This window comes from Pristiophorus japonicus, chromosome 21, assembly GCF_044704955.1.
Source record: "Pristiophorus japonicus isolate sPriJap1 chromosome 21, sPriJap1.hap1, whole genome shotgun sequence".
In the NCBI taxonomy this organism is placed as follows: domain Eukaryota; kingdom Metazoa; phylum Chordata; class Chondrichthyes; family Pristiophoridae; genus Pristiophorus; species Pristiophorus japonicus.
In genome coordinates this window covers 53498028-53515329 of record NC_091997.1, presented here as the reverse complement: position 1 = coordinate 53515329, position 17302 = coordinate 53498028, and the positions used below count along the sequence as shown (strand labels likewise).

General features: G+C 49.8%; 1 protein-coding gene across 2 annotated transcripts in view; it reads right to left on the bottom strand.

Moving 5' to 3' along the window:
* Positions 1 to 17302, bottom strand: part of ace (angiotensin I converting enzyme (peptidyl-dipeptidase A) 1) — a 271560-nt gene that overhangs the window by 204232 nt on the left and 50026 nt on the right. The window contains exons 2-4 of one of the 2 annotated variants that reach the window (XM_070864766.1): positions 13607 to 13774; positions 5452 to 5551; positions 2139 to 2282 (exon numbers count right to left, since the gene is read on the bottom strand). In XM_070864766.1, the coding sequence (XP_070720867.1) occupies positions 2139 to 2282; positions 5452 to 5551; positions 13607 to 13774 (412 nt within the window). The remainder of the gene's footprint in view (positions 1 to 2138; positions 2283 to 5451; positions 5552 to 13606; positions 13775 to 17302) is intronic. The other variant, XM_070864767.1, reaches the window with a different exon arrangement.

The following is a 17302-nucleotide window of genomic DNA, read 5'->3' as shown; positions in this document are numbered from 1 at the left end:
CTGTGGTCAAGGTGTGCATTTCTTAGGTGTATACAGTATGCAGTGTTGTTACATGAAGGTTACAGCTACATGAAGGTTACATACATGACAGCATCAGTAACATGCTCTCCATAATCAGACATGAAGAGAGACACAGGATGGGATTTGCAAGGTGTTGACCGACATGAGAAGGGAGCTGATTAAAACTGGTGACTAGACTGGAACCAAGTTAATAGGACATCCAATAGCAACACACACAAAGTGGGTGGACATTGGAGGTGCAGACTGCCATGTGTTTTAGCTGTTGATTGCGGAGGTCAGTGAAACAATCTTGCTGTCCTGCTCAGTGAGACAAATTTGCGATTGCTGCAGTGCTGGGGCCCTCCCCAGATACCGTGCCAGCTAAAGTGACCTCACCTGTTCTGACTTAAACATAATATTGTGCTTCTGGTTGACCCCGTTTGTCTGTCAGCCTTTATTTGTTTGGTCAGCCTGTTACTCGCGGAGCTACACGGCTGGGGGGGGGGATTTTAATGTGGCCATTTCCATCATGGTCAGACCTGGCGGGGAGATCGGGGAAGGGGGGGGGGGCTGGTAGAATGGGGGGGGGGGGAGATCGGGGGTGGGGGGGTGATCAGGAGGAGGAGATCGGGGTGGGTGATCGTGGGGAGGTGATGGGGTGGGGGGAGATCGGGGTGGGGGGAGATCGGGGTGGGTGATCGGGGGGGGAGAATGGGGGTGAGGAGATTAGGGGTGTGATTGGGGGGGAGAATGGGGGGGAGAGAATGGGGTGGGGAGATCAGGGGGGTGATTGCAGGGGAGAATGGGGGGGTGATCGGGGGAGAGGGGATTGTGGGGGGGAGAATAGGGGGTGATGGGGGGGAGGAAGAATGGGGGGGTGATCGAGGGGGGTGATGGGGGGAGAATGGGGTGGGGAGATCGGGGGAGAAGATTGGGGGGGCAGATTGGGAGGGGAATTGAGGGGAGATGAAAGGGGGTGGGACCGGGTGGGGAGGAGATTGGGGGGCAGATCTGCGGGGGACAATGGGGGGGAAGATCAGGGGGAGGCGATCGGGGGGAGATATTGGGGGAGGGAGAGATTGAGAATGGGAAGATCGGGGGATCGGTAGGGGGGGGTGGGGGGAGATTGGGGGGAGGGAGAATGGGGGGGAGATTTGGGGGGCTGATCGGCGGGGGGAGATTGGGGGAGAGATCGGGGTGGAGTTAGATCGGTGTGTGGGGTATCGGGAGGGGGTATGGGGGGGGGTGGGGGGGGAGGGGATCGGGGGAGAGATCGGGGGGGGGATCGTGGGGGAGTGAGATCGGTGTGTGGGGTATCGGGAGGGGGTATGGGGGGGGGTGGGGGGGGAGGGGATCGGGGGAGAGATCGGGGGGGGGATCGTGGGGGAGTGAGATCGGTGTGTGGGGTATCGGGAGGGGGAATGGGGGGAAGGGGAAGAGATCGGGGGAGAGATCAGGGGAGGGGATCAGGGGAGGGGATCGGGGAGAGATCGGAGGGGAGGATCGTGGGGGAGATCGGGGGGTTCCAATTGTGTGGGGAGGGCTGTCTGATTGCGGGGGTCCAATTGCGGGGGTCTGGCCCCGTGGAATGGGAATATCGAAGGGCCGGGGAGAAGCCTGCTCCCCCTGGCTCACAAGCCCCGTGGGCTCGGGGCCCTCTCTCCGTGTCAGGCTGTTTGATTTTCCCGAGCCAGGGGGAACCCGGCCCACAACCATTACACTTAAAGCTCAAACCTGTGGCACGCAGCACCATTAAAATATTCCAGTAATCACTCGCTGCTGAGTAGTGCGTTGGTACCCCGCGCTCCAACTCGCTGCTGGTAAAAGAGGAAGTGGGGGCCCTGGGGATGGGTTGGGACGGGGTTCCTACATCTGAATTTTTAATCCCCCTCCCCCAACCCTCTTTACGTCAGCACTTTCCAAAGAGAAGGGCTAAATAGTCTGACTGAGAAAAAACAAGCTCGGGAAAATCAATTGTATAACTTTTGTGCTTTCAATAAAGAATTGAGGTGGCCCTTACCCCTGGTCTGACACAAATACACAGCGTTTTTACCAACCAATGCCTAGCTGTCAGTCGCTGAGTTCTCCGTCGTCTGACTGCTAAGTGGGATCCACTCTGATGGGGTTCAGCCACCTACCGTCCATTTTAGAGGCAGTGTTACTCATCGCAACAAATTTGATGTACTTGTCCTTCAGTGGGATTCCGGCAGAGTTGTGCCACCCTTCCCATGCGTACAGCAGCTTGCTGTAACTCCGCGATGTTGCCAGTTGGTCCGACAGATCTGTAACACCACAGACAGATAGTGAGATGCCAGACACACACACAGACAGACAGTGAGAGACCAGACACAGGCACATAGAAACATAGAACATAGGTGCAGGAGTAGGCCATTCGGCCCTTCGAGCCTGTACCACCATTCAATAAGATCATGGCTGATCATTCACCTCAGTACCCCTTTCCTGCTTTCTCTCCATACCCCTTGATCCCTTTAGCTGTAAGGGCCATATCTAACTCCCTCTTGAATATATCCAATGAACTGGCATCAACAACTCTCTGCAGTAGGGAATTCCACAGGTTTACAACTCTCTAAGTGAAGAAGTTTCTCCTCATCTCAGTCCTAAATGGCTTCCCCTTATCCTTAGACTGTGTCCTCTGGTTCTAGACTTCCCCAACATCAGGAACATTCTTCCTGCATCTAACCTGTCCAGTTCCATCAGAATGTTATGTGTTTCTATGAGATTCCCTCTCATCCTTCTAAACTCCAGTGAATACAGGCCCAGTCGATCCAGTCTCTCCTCATATGACAGTCCTGTCATCCTGGGAATCAGTCTGGTGAACCTTCGCTGCACTCGCTCAATAGCAAGAATGTCCTTCCTCAGATTAAGAGACCAAAACTGAACACAATATTCCAGGTGAGGCCTCACCAAGGCCCTATACAACTGTAGTAAGACCTCACTGCTCCTATACTGAAATCCCCTAGCTATGAAGACCAACATACCCTTTGCCTTCTTCACCACCTGCTGTATCTGCATGCCAACTTTCAATGACTGATGAATCATGACACCCAGGTCTCGTTGCACCTCCACTTTTCCTAATCTGCCGCCATTCAGATAATATTCTGCCTTCGTGTTTTTGCCCCCAAAATGGATAACCTCACATTTATCCACATTATACTGCATCTGCCATGCATTTGCCCACTCACCTAACCTGTCCAAGTCACCCTGCAGCCTCTTAGCATCCTCCTCACAGCTCACACCGCCACCCAGCTTAGTGTCATCTGCAAACTTGGAGATATTACACTCAATTCCTTCATCTAAATCATAGATAGACAGTGAGAGGACAAACACATGCACAGATAGACAGCACAGGTGACACAACGGGTTTTTGTAAAAACCCATCGGGGTCACTAATGTCCTTTAGGGAAGCAAACCTGCTGCCCTTACCCGGTCTGGGCCTATATGTGACTCCAGACCCACAGCAATGTGGTTGATTCTTAACTGTCCCCTGAAATGGCCCAGCGAGGCACTCAGTTGTATGCAAGAAGGCGACTCACCACCACGTTCACGAGGGCAGTTAGGGATGGGCAATAAATGCTGGCCTTGTCAGCAACGCTCACATCCCATGAATGAATAAAAACACAGAAAAAATCCACATTCGCATTGGACAGGCACTCACAGAAACAAAGAGTGTTATTAGATAGAGATCATCAATGTCAGTAACATTTGTACCGAACAATGGAACACTTTCTAATTAAGATTACCGCTGTCCCATCAAACACTCCCAGGGTAGGTACAGCACGGGTTAGATACAGAGTAAAGCTCCCTCTACATTGTCCCATCAAACACTCCCAGGGCAGGTACAGCACGGGTTAGATACAGAGTAAAGCTCCCTCTACACTGTCCCATCAAACACTCCCAGGGCAGGTACAGCACGGGTTAGATACAGAGTAAAGCTCCCTCTACATTGTCCCATCAAACACTCCCAGGGCAGGTACAGCACGGGTTAGATACAGAGTAAAGCTCCCTCTACATTGTCCCATCAAACACTCCCAGGGCAGGTCCAGCACAGGTTAGATACAGAGTAAAGCTCCCTCTACACTGTCCCAGTAAACACTCCCAGGGCAGGTCCAGCACGGGTTAGATACAGAGTAAAGCTCCCTCTACATTGTCCCATCAAACACTCCCAGGGCAGGTACAGCACGGGTTAGTTACAGAGTAAAGCTCCCTCTACACTGTCCCATCAAACACTCCCAGGGCAGGTCCAGCATGCAGTAAATACAGAGTAAAGCTCCATCTACACTGTCCCAGTAAACACTCCTAAGGCAGGTAGAGCACGGGGTTAGATACAGATTAAAGCTCCTTCTACACTGTCCTATCAAACACTCCCAGGGCCGGGAGTGTATGAGCGAGATGTGGAGCTCCCTGAAATCCTCCCCATCAATGTGTCTTAGCGCCACCCTCAGAGGAGTATCCCTTCCATGTTCAATCGTTCTGTTTACTTTTTTTCAGCTGCCCAATTTGCAACAGCAACTGGAAATTATACATGGTTCACAGCTGTTTCAGAATAGTTAACAGCAAGGAGGAACGAGGGGAGGATTGGGGAGTGTCGGACACTGCGTCTGGGGAAAGGGAGATAAATGGACGGTGAGGATGGGGAACCAGAGGTCAGTTGAAGAGGACAGTTATGTGGAGGTTTTTTGAAAGCGGGGGAGAAAGTAGCAAAAGGGATAGGAAGTGGGATCCTTCGGAGTGCAGCGTTACACACTATAACGATGGAGTGGAGTGAGTGAGGGGCCAGGGGACGTATCGTGTTAGAAGAGCAGAGGGAGTCAGGAGGAAAGGCGTTAAAACATCTTTATGTTTTGAGATGCCTCGGTTTTCTCTTCCGTCCCCACAATCTCGCTGGGCGGCCCAGATGCTGCACCGAGCACCCACTGCTCCGGCCCAGGCTTCCGCTCAGCATCTCCGCAATTGCTCCTGGACTGACGCACAGCTGGCTAAACACCCGGCTGCCTTTACTGTGCTGACAGTCCAATGCAGAGTGAGCGTTCTCATTGTCCCCAAGCTGCTGTAAGATGAGAGGTGAGAGCATCCAGTTTCTTTGTTTGGAACCATTGCGGAGAATGGAGGAGCATCGCTGGACTGTTGTATGGCCCACGTGCAAGAGCCCTACGGTACTCAGCCTTGATCCCACAATCCACACAACGCAAGTCCTTCCCAACATGCAGCAGCAAATTGCCGCCCTGTTCTGACAGCATTCTATAAATGGCGACAAATCGCCAGGCAATATGGTGACAGCAGCCAGGGTGCATGGGCCTGAACTGTCTGTGTGCCAGCTGTGAGTAGGGGAATACCTTTGAGCTGAGTTGCCCCAGGTTAGGGCGCTGTGCGTGCTCCCTGGAGCATTGCAGTCCCTCACTCTGTAGCACGGTTGCTCCCGACATAACTTACCAGGTTCAAGTGACCAGCACTTGCTGAGGTCCTGCTGGTTGGGCGGGCACACCTTCGCTGTGGAGTAAATGTTGTCCATGTCACTCAGGATGGTGTTGTACTGAAAAGAAAGACAGTTGGTCAGCGGTTTTCAACTCACAAGGTGCTGGATTTCGGATGAACCGAGGCCCCGTCTGCTCTCTCATGTGGATGTAAACGATCCCATGGTTCTATTTCAAAGAAGAGCAGGGGATGTTATCCCTGGTGTCCTGGGACCAATACTTATCCCTCAATCAACATAACAAAAAGGATTATCTGGTCATTATTGCTGTTTTTGGGAGCTTGCTGTGCGCAAATTGTCTGCCGCGTTTTCCACATTCCAATAGTGACTACACTCCAAAAGTACTTTATTGGCTGTAAAGCGCTTTGGGACATCCAGTGGTCGTGAAAGGCGCTATATAAATGTAAGTCTTTCTTTCCACAAGCGAAGGGCTATGTACCTGCTGCAGGCGACATCATTGAGCCAAGCGTAACGGCTTTGGTTTTACTCCGTGCAACACCACCAGTGTGCTGGTTCCTGGGCCTTACAGACAGGTAATGGGGACCTAGAATACTGGACTGCCAACGTTTATGTGCGAGCGAACATTTCCTGGGCCAAATAAGCTTCCACCTAAACAGGCGGGAGCGATTCCTGCCGTGGGTGTCATGGAATGTATTGTTGGTTATTTTCCTGAGATAATGCTGGGCAAAAGCTCGGCGTGAAGCCTGCCAATAGAAGCCTCCGTCATGTGTCAGTTTGGCTCAGTTGGTAGCACTCTCGCCTTTGGGTCAGAAGGTTTTCAGAAGTGGGTCTCAGAAGTCTCACTCCGGAGCACATGATCTCGGCTGGCACTCCGCAGTGCCGAGGGAGCTCTGCACTGCCACGAGGCTATTGATGTGATGTTATACTGCTGCTCAGCTGAATGTAAAAGATCCCATGACACTATTCGAAGAAGGTCAGTGACGTGTCCTGGTATTCCGGCCAATATTCCCCCCTCAAACCAACACCACCAAAAACAAATGAATTGGTCATGTATTCGTTTTCTGTTTGTCGGTCTTGCTGTGTGCAATTAACCTACATAGTGACCGTAATTATTATACCGGTACTTCAAACGTAACTCATTGCCGCTGAATTGCTTTGGGATGTTCTGGGGACATCAAAGTGCTTATCACTCTGGTTGAACCGTATTCCAGGCAGTTTCACCAACCCACCCACCCGCTCCCCGCCAATGGTAGCCCGGCATGTCAATCCTCATGGCAATGGTGGATGGAGTACCCACAATCCTCTGCACTCCAGAAACTGCTCTATCTATAGCCTGGTTTTAATGGTGAGCACGTCAGTCAGGTCCGTGTTGCATTCTGGTTGTGCACTGGAATGCTCGGCAGATTAATGGTTGATTCTGGGAGACTCCAAGGAGGAATGATAACCCTATCTCTGCCCTGTGTTATTGAATCTCTCAGTAGACACTGGGCCTTGACTTTGTTTATTAATTTATTAATAGAGGCACCAGGTCTACACTGAAAATAAATCTCTCAGTACAGGCACTCGGTCTTCAGTGTGTTAATAAATCTCTCAGTAAGTTTCTCGGATGAACCGAGGCCCCGTCTGCTCTCTCGTGTGGACGTAAAAGATCCTATGGTTACCATTTAGAAGAAGAGCTGCGGAGTTATCCCCAGTGTCCTGGCCAAATATTATTAATATCACTAAAAACAGATTATCTGGTTATTATCACATTGCTGTTGTGGGATCTTTCTGTGCGCAAATTGGCTGCCGCGTTTCCTCCATTACAACAATGACTTCAAAAAACTACTTCATTGGCTGTAAAGCACTTTGAGACATCTGGTGGTTGTGAAAGGCGCTATATAAATCCAAGTCTTTCTTTCTTTACAGGCACGAGGCCCTCAGCGTGTAATTAAGCTCGGCATCTACCTTGGTGACAGACCAGCTGGAGTTGGACAGTCAACAATGGTGGGCCACAGGGATCAGAGCTTGCACCGGCCTTTTTGAACGTCTATACGGTGTTCAACTATGCCGATGACATAGCACTGCTGTCGCAGGCACCAACGCTGGAGGAAGCAAATGAAAGAAACAAAGACTTGCATTTATATAGCACCTTTCAGGACCACCCGATGTCCCAAAGTGCTTCACAGCCAGTGAAGTACTTTGTTGAAGTGTAGACACTGTTGTAATGTGGGCAACGCAGCAGCAAATTTGTGCACAGCAAGCTCCCACAAACAGCAATGTGATAATGACCAAATAATCTGTTTTTAGTGACATCAATTGAGGGAAAAATTGGGCAGGACACCGGGAATAACTTCCCTGCTCTTTGAAATAGTGGTGTAGGATCTTTTATGTCCATCAACGAGAGCAGATGGGGCCTCGGTTTAATGACTCATCCAAAACATGGCACCTCCGACAGTGTAGCACTCCCTCAGCACTGTACTGGAGTGTCAGCCTAGATATATGTGCTCAAGTCTCTGGAGTGGGACTTGAACCCACAACCTTCTGACTCAGGCGAGCGTGCTGCCCACTGAGCCACAGCTGACAGGCGATCTGGACATACTGGAATGCTACTTCCCGACCTGGCATCTCCGCCCCAATCCAGAGAAGAGGGTTGTGTCGCCGTTCTATCGGAGCAACAACGCTGCCGGGAAAGAACTCAACATTTCCTTCTGCGGACGGCGGACGACTCATGAACCCCACCCTGGACAGGGCTCCCACCTCTCGGCCTCATCTCACCAGCGCCAGCCAAAAAGTAAAAGCCAGGGTGAACCTGATCTGGAAACTGCCTGAAATGTCATGGGGGAGCAGAGCCAGAACACTTTGCAGTGCAACAATGGCTCCAGTCTACCCTGCTGCAGAATACTGCTCTGCCTCATGGTCCTGCAGCCACTGCACAAAGATCGTGGGCGTGCCGCTAAACAGCGTCATGAGGACGGTGTCAGGGACGCTCAAGTCCGCTCCAACTGAGTGGCTCCCGGTGCTGTCCTACATTGCGCCGCCCGTCATTTGTTGCAACGCCACTGTGCTCCATGAGCTGGAATAATCACGAGCAAATATTTTGCCTCTGCCTTTACGGTAGAAGACACTAAAAGCATCCCATTAATTGACAATCAAGGGGCAATAGGGAGGGGAGATATTAAAACAATTACTATCACTAGAGATAACGTTGTTATATATGTGGACGTGTATTTACTCTATGCAGCCACCAGAGGGCTCATCCCCTGGAGTCCCAAGGGATCCCATAATCCCTTGGGAGCACAGGTATTTAAGGAGGCTTCACAGGTTGGTGAGGCACTCTGGAGACCTGCAATAAAAACCTAAGGTCACACTTTACTTTGAGCTCACAGTGTTCAGTCTGACTCTTTCTCCATACTCAACAAAAGTACTAGGCAAACTAATGGGACTAAAGGTGGACAAGTCCCCTGGACCTGATGGCTTGCATCCTAGGGTCTTAAAAGAAGTGGCTGCTGAGATAGTGGATGCATTGGTTGTGATCTATCAACATTCCCTGGATTCTGGGGCAGTCCCAGTGGATTGGGAAATCGCAAATGTAACACCTCTATTTAAGAAAGGAGGGAGACAGAAAGCAGGGAACTAGACCAGTTAGCCTAACATCTGTCATTGGGGAAATGCTGGAGTCCATTATTAAGGAAGTAGCGGGAGAACATTTAGAAAACCATAATACAGTCCTTACATTGGGGAGACCAAGAGTAGATTGGGTAACCGCTTGTTCAGTCTGTAAGTGTGACCCTGAGCTTCCGGTCGCCTGTCACTTTAATTCCCCGCTCCACTCCCACTCTGACCTCTCCGTCCTCAGACTCCTACACTGTTCCAACGAAGCTCAACGCAAGCTCGAGGAACAGCATCTCATCTTTCGTTTAGACACTTTACAGCCTTCTGGACTCAATATCGAATTCAAAAATTTCAGAGAGTAACCGCTGACATTCTTTGGCTCCCTTCAAACCCACCCCCACCCCCCTCAGAGCCTGTTTCTTTTTTTCCCCTTGTCTCTAATGGCAGTTGATCATTATCCCACCATTCACACCCTATTCTGACTAATGTTTTTCTAACTTCTGTCATTACCATTTGAATTCGGCCCATCATCCTTTTTATCTCTCTAATCTCTCCTGCCTTCCCCCCGATCACAGACCTTCCTTTTTGTTCTTTCTTCCCCTCCCCCTTTCAGTGCTCCTCAAGAATCTGTTCTTTCCAAACACTCTCCAGTTCTGCCGAAGTGTCATCGACCCGAAACGTTAACTCTGCTTCCTCTCCACAGATGCTGCCTGACCCGCTGAGATTTCCAACATTCTCTGTTTTTATTCAAGCAGAGTCAGCATGGTTTTATGAAAGGAAAATCACGTTTGACAAATTTTCTGGAGTTCTTTGAGGATGTAACAAGCAGGATGGACTAAGGGGGAACCAGTAGATGAAGTGTATTTGAATTTTCAGAAGGCATTCGAAAAGGTGCCACATAAGAGATAACTGCACAAGATAAGAGCTCGTTTGGGGGTCATATATTAGCATGGATAGAGGATTGGCTAATTAACAGAAGACAGAGAGTCGGGAATAATGGGTTGTTTTCCAGTTGGCAAACAGTGAGTGGGGTGCCACAGGGATCAGTGCTGGGGCCTCAACTATTTACAATCTATATTAATGACTTGGATGAAGGGACCGAGTGTAATGTAGCCAAGTTTGCTGATGATACAAAGATGGGTGGGAAAGCAAGTTGTGAGGAGGACGCAAAAAATCTGCAAAGGTATATAGAAGTGTGACTGTGGTCCTGAGTCCCAGACCATGGAACACATTTCATTAACCTGCCCACTGAGACCTGTTGTGGGAGATACTTCCATTTCCCCACTCGGCATCTCAGGAGGCCACGGACTGTGTCGCCAAACCCCACATCCCATTACACGCTTTTCCTCTCAGACAAAACAACATCATATCACAATCTTCGGGCCATCAGTGTGTCATGGTGAGAGAGTGTCATGGTGAGAGAGTGTCATGGTGAGAGAGTGTCAGAGTGAGAGTGTCAGAGTGAGAGTGTGCCAGAGTGAGTGTGTGCCAGAGTGAGTGTGTGTCAGAGTGAGTGTGTGTCAGAGTGAGAGTGTGTCAGGGTGAGAGTGTGTCAGGGTGAGAGTGTCAAAGTGAGTGAGTGTCAGGGTGAGAGTGTGTCATGGTGAGAGTGTGTCAGAGTGAGAGTGTGTCAGAGTGAGAGTGTCAGAGTGTGTGTGTGTGTCATGGTGAGAGTGTCAGAGTGAGTGTGTGTCAGAATGAGTGTGTCAGAGTGAGTGTATCAGAGTGAGTGTGTGTCATGGTGAGAGTGTCAGAGTGAGAGTGTGTCAGAGTGAGAGTGTGTCAGAGTGAGAGTGTGTCATGGTGAGAGTGTCATGGTGAGAGTGTCATGGTGAGAGTGTCAGAGTGAGAGTGTCAGAGTGAGAGTGTGTCAGAGTGAGAGTGTGTCAGAGTGAGAGTGTCAGAGTGTGTGTGTGTCAGAGTGAGAGTGTCAGAGTGAGAGTGTCAGAGTGAGAGTGTCAGAGTGAGAGTGTCAGAGTGAGAGTGTGTCAGAGTGAGTGTGTGTCAGAGTGAGAGTGTGTCAGAGTGTGTGTGTGTCATGGTGAGTGTGTCAGAGTGAGAGTGTCAGGGTGAGAGTGTGTCAGGGTGAGAGTGTGTCAGGGTGAGAGTGTCAGAGTGAGTGGGTGTCAAGAGTGAGTGTGTGTCAGAGTGAGAGTGTGTCAGAGTGAGTGTGTGTCATGGTGAGAGTGTCAGAGTGAGAGTGTGTCAGAGTGAGAGTGTGTCAGAGTGAGAGTGTCAGAGTGTGTGTGTGTCATGGTGAGAGTGTCAGAGTGAGAGTGTGTCAGAGTGAGTGTGTCAGAGTGAGTGTATCAGAGTGAGTGTGTGTCATGGTGAGAGTGTGTCAGAGTGAGAGTGTGTCAGAGTGAGAGTGTGTCATGGTGAGAGTGTTAGAGTGAGAGTGTGTGTCAGAGTGAGTGTGTCAGAGTGAGTGTATCAGAGTGAGTGTGTGTCATGGTGAGAGTGTCAGAGTGAGAGTGTGTCAGAGTGAGAGTGTGTCATGGTGAGAGTGTCAGAGTGAGAGTGTCAGAGTGAGAGTGTCAGAGTGAGTGTGTGTCAGAGTGAGAGTGTGTCAGAGTGAGAGTGTCAGAGTGTGTGTGTGTCATGGTGAGTGTGTCAGAGTGAGAGTGTCAGAGTGTGTGTGTGTCAGAGTGAGAGTGTCAGAGTGTGTGTGTGTCATGGTGAGTGTGGCAGAGTGAGAGTGTGTCAGAGTGAGAGAGTGTCAGAGTGAGAGTGTCATGGTGAGAGTGTCAGAGTGAGAGTGTGTCAGAGTGTGTGTGTGTCAGAGTGAGTGTGTGTCAGAGTGAGTGTGTGTCAGAGTGAGAGTGTCAGAGTGTGTGTGTGTCAGAGTGAGAGTGTGTCAGAGTGAGTGTGTGTCAGAGTGAGAGTGTGTCAGAGTGTGTGTGTGTCATGGTGAGTGTGTCAGAGTGAGAGTGTCAGGGTGAGAGTGTGTCAGGGTGAGAGTGTGTCAGGGTGAGAGTGTCAGAGTGAGTGGGTGTCAAGAGTGAGTGTGTGTCAGAGTGAGAGTGTGTCAGAGTGAGTGTGTGTCATGGTGAGAGTGTCAGAGTGAGAGTGTGTCAGAGTGAGAGTGTGTCAGAGTGAGAGTGTCAGAGTGTGTGTGTGTCATGGTGAGAGTGTCAGAGTGAGAGTGTGTCAGAGTGAGTGTGTCAGAGTGAGTGTATCAGAGTGAGTGTGTGTCATGGTGAGAGTGTGTCAGAGTGAGAGTGTGTCAGAGTGAGAGTGTGTCATGGTGAGAGTGTTAGAGTGAGAGTGTGTGTCAGAGTGAGTGTGTCAGAGTGAGTGTATCAGAGTGAGTGTGTGTCATGGTGAGAGTGTCAGAGTGAGAGTGTGTCAGAGTGAGAGTGTGTCATGGTGAGAGTGTCAGAGTGAGAGTGTCAGAGTGAGAGTGTCAGAGTGAGTGTGTGTCAGAGTGAGAGTGTGTCAGAGTGAGAGTGTCAGAGTGTGTGTGTGTCATGGTGAGTGTGTCAGAGTGAGAGTGTGTCAGAGTGAGAGAGTGTCAGAGTGAGAGTGTCATGGTGAGAGTGTCAGAGTGAGAGTGTGTCAGAGTGTGTGTGTGTCAGAGTGAGTGTGTGTCAGAGTGAGTGTGTGTCAGAGTGAGAGTGTCAGAGTGTGTGTGTGTCAGAGTGAGTGTGTGTCAGAGTGAGTGTGTGTCATGGTGAGAGAGTGAGAGTGTGTCAGAGTGAGAGTGTCAGAGTGTGTGTGTGTCATGGTGAGAGTGTCAGAGTGAGAGTGTCAGAGTGAGAGTGTGTCAGAGTGAGAGTGTGTCAGAGTGAGAGTGTGTCATGGTGAGAGTGTCATGGTGAGAGTGTCAGAGTGAGAGTCTGTCATGGTGAGAGTGTCAGAGTGAGTATGTGTCATGGTGAGAGAGTGAGTGTGTGTCAGAGTGAGTGTGTGTCAGAATGAGAGTGTGTCAGAGTGAGTGTGTAAAATAGTGAGGTGCTGAGAGACTGAGACATGTGTTCTGATGAGTGATTTAAAAATATATGATAAGGTATTGATCGGGCAGCTACAAAGAAGTGATTTCCTCTTCATGTGGGGACCCAGAACATGGGGGCTCCATCTTAAAATTATAGCAATGCGGTTCAGGAGTGAAATCAGAAAACATTTTTTCACACACAGGATCCAGAAATTCAAAATTCCCTCCCCAAAAACAGCCGTGGATGCTGATTATCAATCGAATGTTCAAGATTGAGATCAATAGATTATTTTAGATAAGGGTATCAAGAATATGGAGCAAAGGAGGGTAAATGGAGTTGAGGTGCAGATCAGCCGTGAAATGAGTGAATGGCAGGAGAGGATCAAGGGGCCTGATGGCCTCCTCCAGTTCCTGTGTTCCGATGAATTATCTGTCTTTGGGCCCTAACACAAACTCTGACTGCTGTATCTGACGAAAGCCAATCACCCCAACGCCCAGCTGAATCGGGGAGGTTAGAGCCTGGCTTAGGAAGAGCAGCGATGAGTTAGAGAGTAGAGTAGTGGGGTTGCCGGGGGCAGCAGTGGCCCTGGGGTGACAATGCTGTTCTAATAATGCAAAATATTTACCTTCTTTCTCTCCTCAGGCGAGAGATTAGCTGAGCCCAGGATGCGAATCTCATTGATGAGTTTCTTCAGTGCTGAATCAGTAAAATTGTCCTTGATATCATCAAACAAATACTTTGCTTTCTTGGCCCAGGCTTCCACAAATTCCTGCTCCACCAGGGAGGCATTGATCTGTGTGTCAGGGAATAAGACCAGCCGTTAGTAAGATTAAGGCCCTGCTTGTACTGAACTGCTGTTCCTCTTCCACCAGCTTTTACCCCATCTCTCTTTGCATCGAGACAAAGTGCCCTCAGATAGCTTACCGAGATGGCCATTGTGAAGGCCCGGGCAGGGAGGCACAGGATGGCAGTCAGGAGCAGCAATCCCCGATTCATTTCCCCATCGTCCTCCTGGGGTTGTGAGCCCACTATAGTGGTCTTCTTCCACTCCCACCAGCTCCCACCAGCACTCAGCACAGGCCAAGATTGGAAACTGAAAACTTCCTGAACCCTGCGCAGGATAGTAGTATCTTGGGGCAGGGTTAGAGGAATCCCTTGTCTGCCTCTCACTCTCCTGTACCTGCCCTGGGAGTGTTTGATGGATTAGTGTAGAGGGGGCTTTACTCTGTATGTAACCCCGTGCTGTACCTGCCATGGGAGTGTTTGATGGGACAGCATAGAGGGAGCTTTACTCTGTATCTAACCTGTGCTGTACCTGCCCTGGGAGTGTTTGATGGGACAGCATAGAGGGAGCTTTACTCTGTATCTAACCTGTGCTGTACCTGCCCTGGGAGTGTTTGATGGATTAGTGTAGAGGGGGCTTTACTCTGTATGTAACCCCGTGCTGTACCTGCCTTGGAAGTGTTTGATGGGACAGTGTAGAGGCAGCTTTCGACTCTATCCTTACCACTAATGCCCCTCACCTCGAGCAAAGATTCAGAACTTATGCAAGCTTTAAAAGCACCAGTCCTGTAATTCTATGAGGGCTTTCTCCCAACTGTCCTGCTGTAAGTCCGATCAGAGACACGGAGATCTACCTGGAAGTCCTGGACACCACCACCTTGCCAGTCTCTGACAGAGTGAACAAATGGAGGTCATATTTGATGCTGGCAAGAGGCAGAAAATAGGAAGAAACGGGTTGATGGAGTGCAACGAAGGTTCTTCTCATAGGGGTATGGCGAGAAAGCAGGAATGGGGTACTGAAATTGAATGTTCAGCCATGAACTCATTGAATGGCGGTGCAGGCTAGAAGGGCCGAATGGCCTACTCCTGCACCTATTTTCTATGTTTCTATGTTTCTATGATTCCTGGGATGGGAGGATTGTCCTATGAGGAAAGATTGAGTAGACTGGGCCTATATTCTCTAGAGTTTAGACAAATGAGAGGTGATTTCATTGAAACATACAAAACTCTTACAGGGCTTGACAGGGTAGATGCAGGGAGGATGTTTCCTCTGGCTGGGGAGTCTAGAACCAGGGATCACAGTCTCAGGATAAAGGGTCGGCCATTTAGGACTGAGATGAGGGGAAATTTCTTCACTCAGAGGGTGGTGAATCTTTGGATTTCTCTACCCTAGAGGGCTGTGGAGGTTCAGTCATTTAGTATATTCAAGACAGCGATTGATAGATTTTTGGATATTAAGGGAATCAAGGGATATGGGGACAGTGCAGGAAAGTGGAGTTGAGGTAGAAGATCAGCCATGATCTCAGTAAATGGTGGACCAGGATCGAGGGGCCGAATGGTCTACTCCAGTTTCTAATTCTTATGCTCTTATGTCCTATGCACCCTGCCTGATCCACTCCCGCCCACGTCAAAATCAATTCACCGCTCAATGAGCCTGTGGTGTTCGAATGTCAGGGGGTTGTCGATCTGCAGGCATCTGTTCATTGTGAAACGGGGTGCGTCTATAGACGGTTCAGTACTGGATGATTCTCAGTACAATATATACAGAAGACTAGATTCTGATTGGTTGTTGTGCAGAGTAGGCCCTCCCAGATGGAGAAATGGGCGGAGATCTCTGTTATGTATGCAACACTATGTAACCAGCATTCTACCGCCACCAGAGGGAGTATCTGTTGGAATCCCAATGATCCCAGCATCCCTTGGGAGCACTGTTTATAAGCAGGCCTCCCATGCAGTACCAACACTTTGGAGTTAGAATAAAGAGACTAAGGTCACACTTCCTCACGTCTACAGTACTCAGTTACATTGCTTTATTTGAGACGTAACAACTGGCAACGAGATAACGAACCATCACGTGAAAATGCAGAGAACTGTTGGCATCGTGGAGAAATTCTCAGAAGGGGACGATTGGGAAGCCTTCATGGAGCGACTCGACCAATACTTCGTGGCCAACGAGCTGGAAGGGAGTGTGAACTCTGCCAAACAAAGGGCGATCCTCCTCACCGTTTTCGGGGCAACAACCCATGGCCTCATGAAGAATCTTCTTGCTCCGGTGAAACTAACAGCCAAATCATATGAAGAATTGTGTACGCTGGTCCGGGAGCACCTAAATCCGAAGGAGAGCATTCTGATGGCTAGGTATCGATTTTACACATGTCAACGGTCTAAAGGCAAGGAAGTGACGAGCTACATTGCCGAACTAAGGCGCCTTGCAGGATATTGCGAATTCGATGGATTCCTGGAGCAAATGCTAAGAGATTTCTTTGTGCTTGGCATTGGCCATGAGGTTATCCTTCGCAAACTATTGACTGTTGCAACACCGAACGTGAGCAAAGCTATAACGATAGCCCAGGCATTTATGTCCACCAGCGATAACACGAAACAAATTTCACAGCATAAAGATGTTTCGGCAAGTACTGTACACAAAGTAACATCGTTTTCAGGCAGAAATGCATATGGCAGAACATACACGCCTGCAGCTGCATGACCTCAGATGACTCAGAGTCTGCCATCAAATGTGAATGTGAGGCAATTGACACCTTGTTGGTGCTGCAGAGGTGATCATCGAGCCCATCAATGCCGCTTCAAACACTATGCGTGCAAAGGCTGTGGAATAATGGGACACCTCCAGTGAATGTGCAGACGAGCTGCAAACCCTGCAAACCACCACGTTGAAGACCGATCCATGGGAGATCAAACTGAACTCGAGACTCAAACCGAGGAGGCAGAAGTGTACAGGGTACACACCTTCACCACGAAATGTCCACCGATCATGTTAAAAGCGAACTGAATGGAATTCCAGTATCCATGGAACTGGACACGGGTGCGAGTCAGTCTATTATGAGCAAAAAGGCCTTCGAGAGGCTGTGGTGCAACAAGGCACTCAAGCCCAAGCTGAGCCCTATTCATACCTAGCTGAGAACTTACACTAAAGAGCTGATCCCTGTAATTGGCAACGCAGCAGTAAAAATCTCCTATGATGGAGCAGTGCATGAACTCCCACTATGGATTGTACCAGGAGATGGCCCCATACTGTTCGGCAGAAGCTGGCTGGGAAAAATCCGCTGGAACTGGGACAACATCCGAGCGCTTTTGTCCATCGACGACGCCTCATGTGCCCAGGTTTTGAGCAAGTTTCCATCGTTGTTTGAGCCAGGCATCGGAAGTTTCTCGGGGGGCGAAGGTGCAGATCCACTTGGTTCCCGGTACACGGCCCATCCACCACAAGGCAGGGGCACTGCCATATAGGATGCGAGAAAAAGTGGAGATCGAACTGGACAGGCTGCAACGAGAAGGCATCATTGCATTGGTTGAGTTC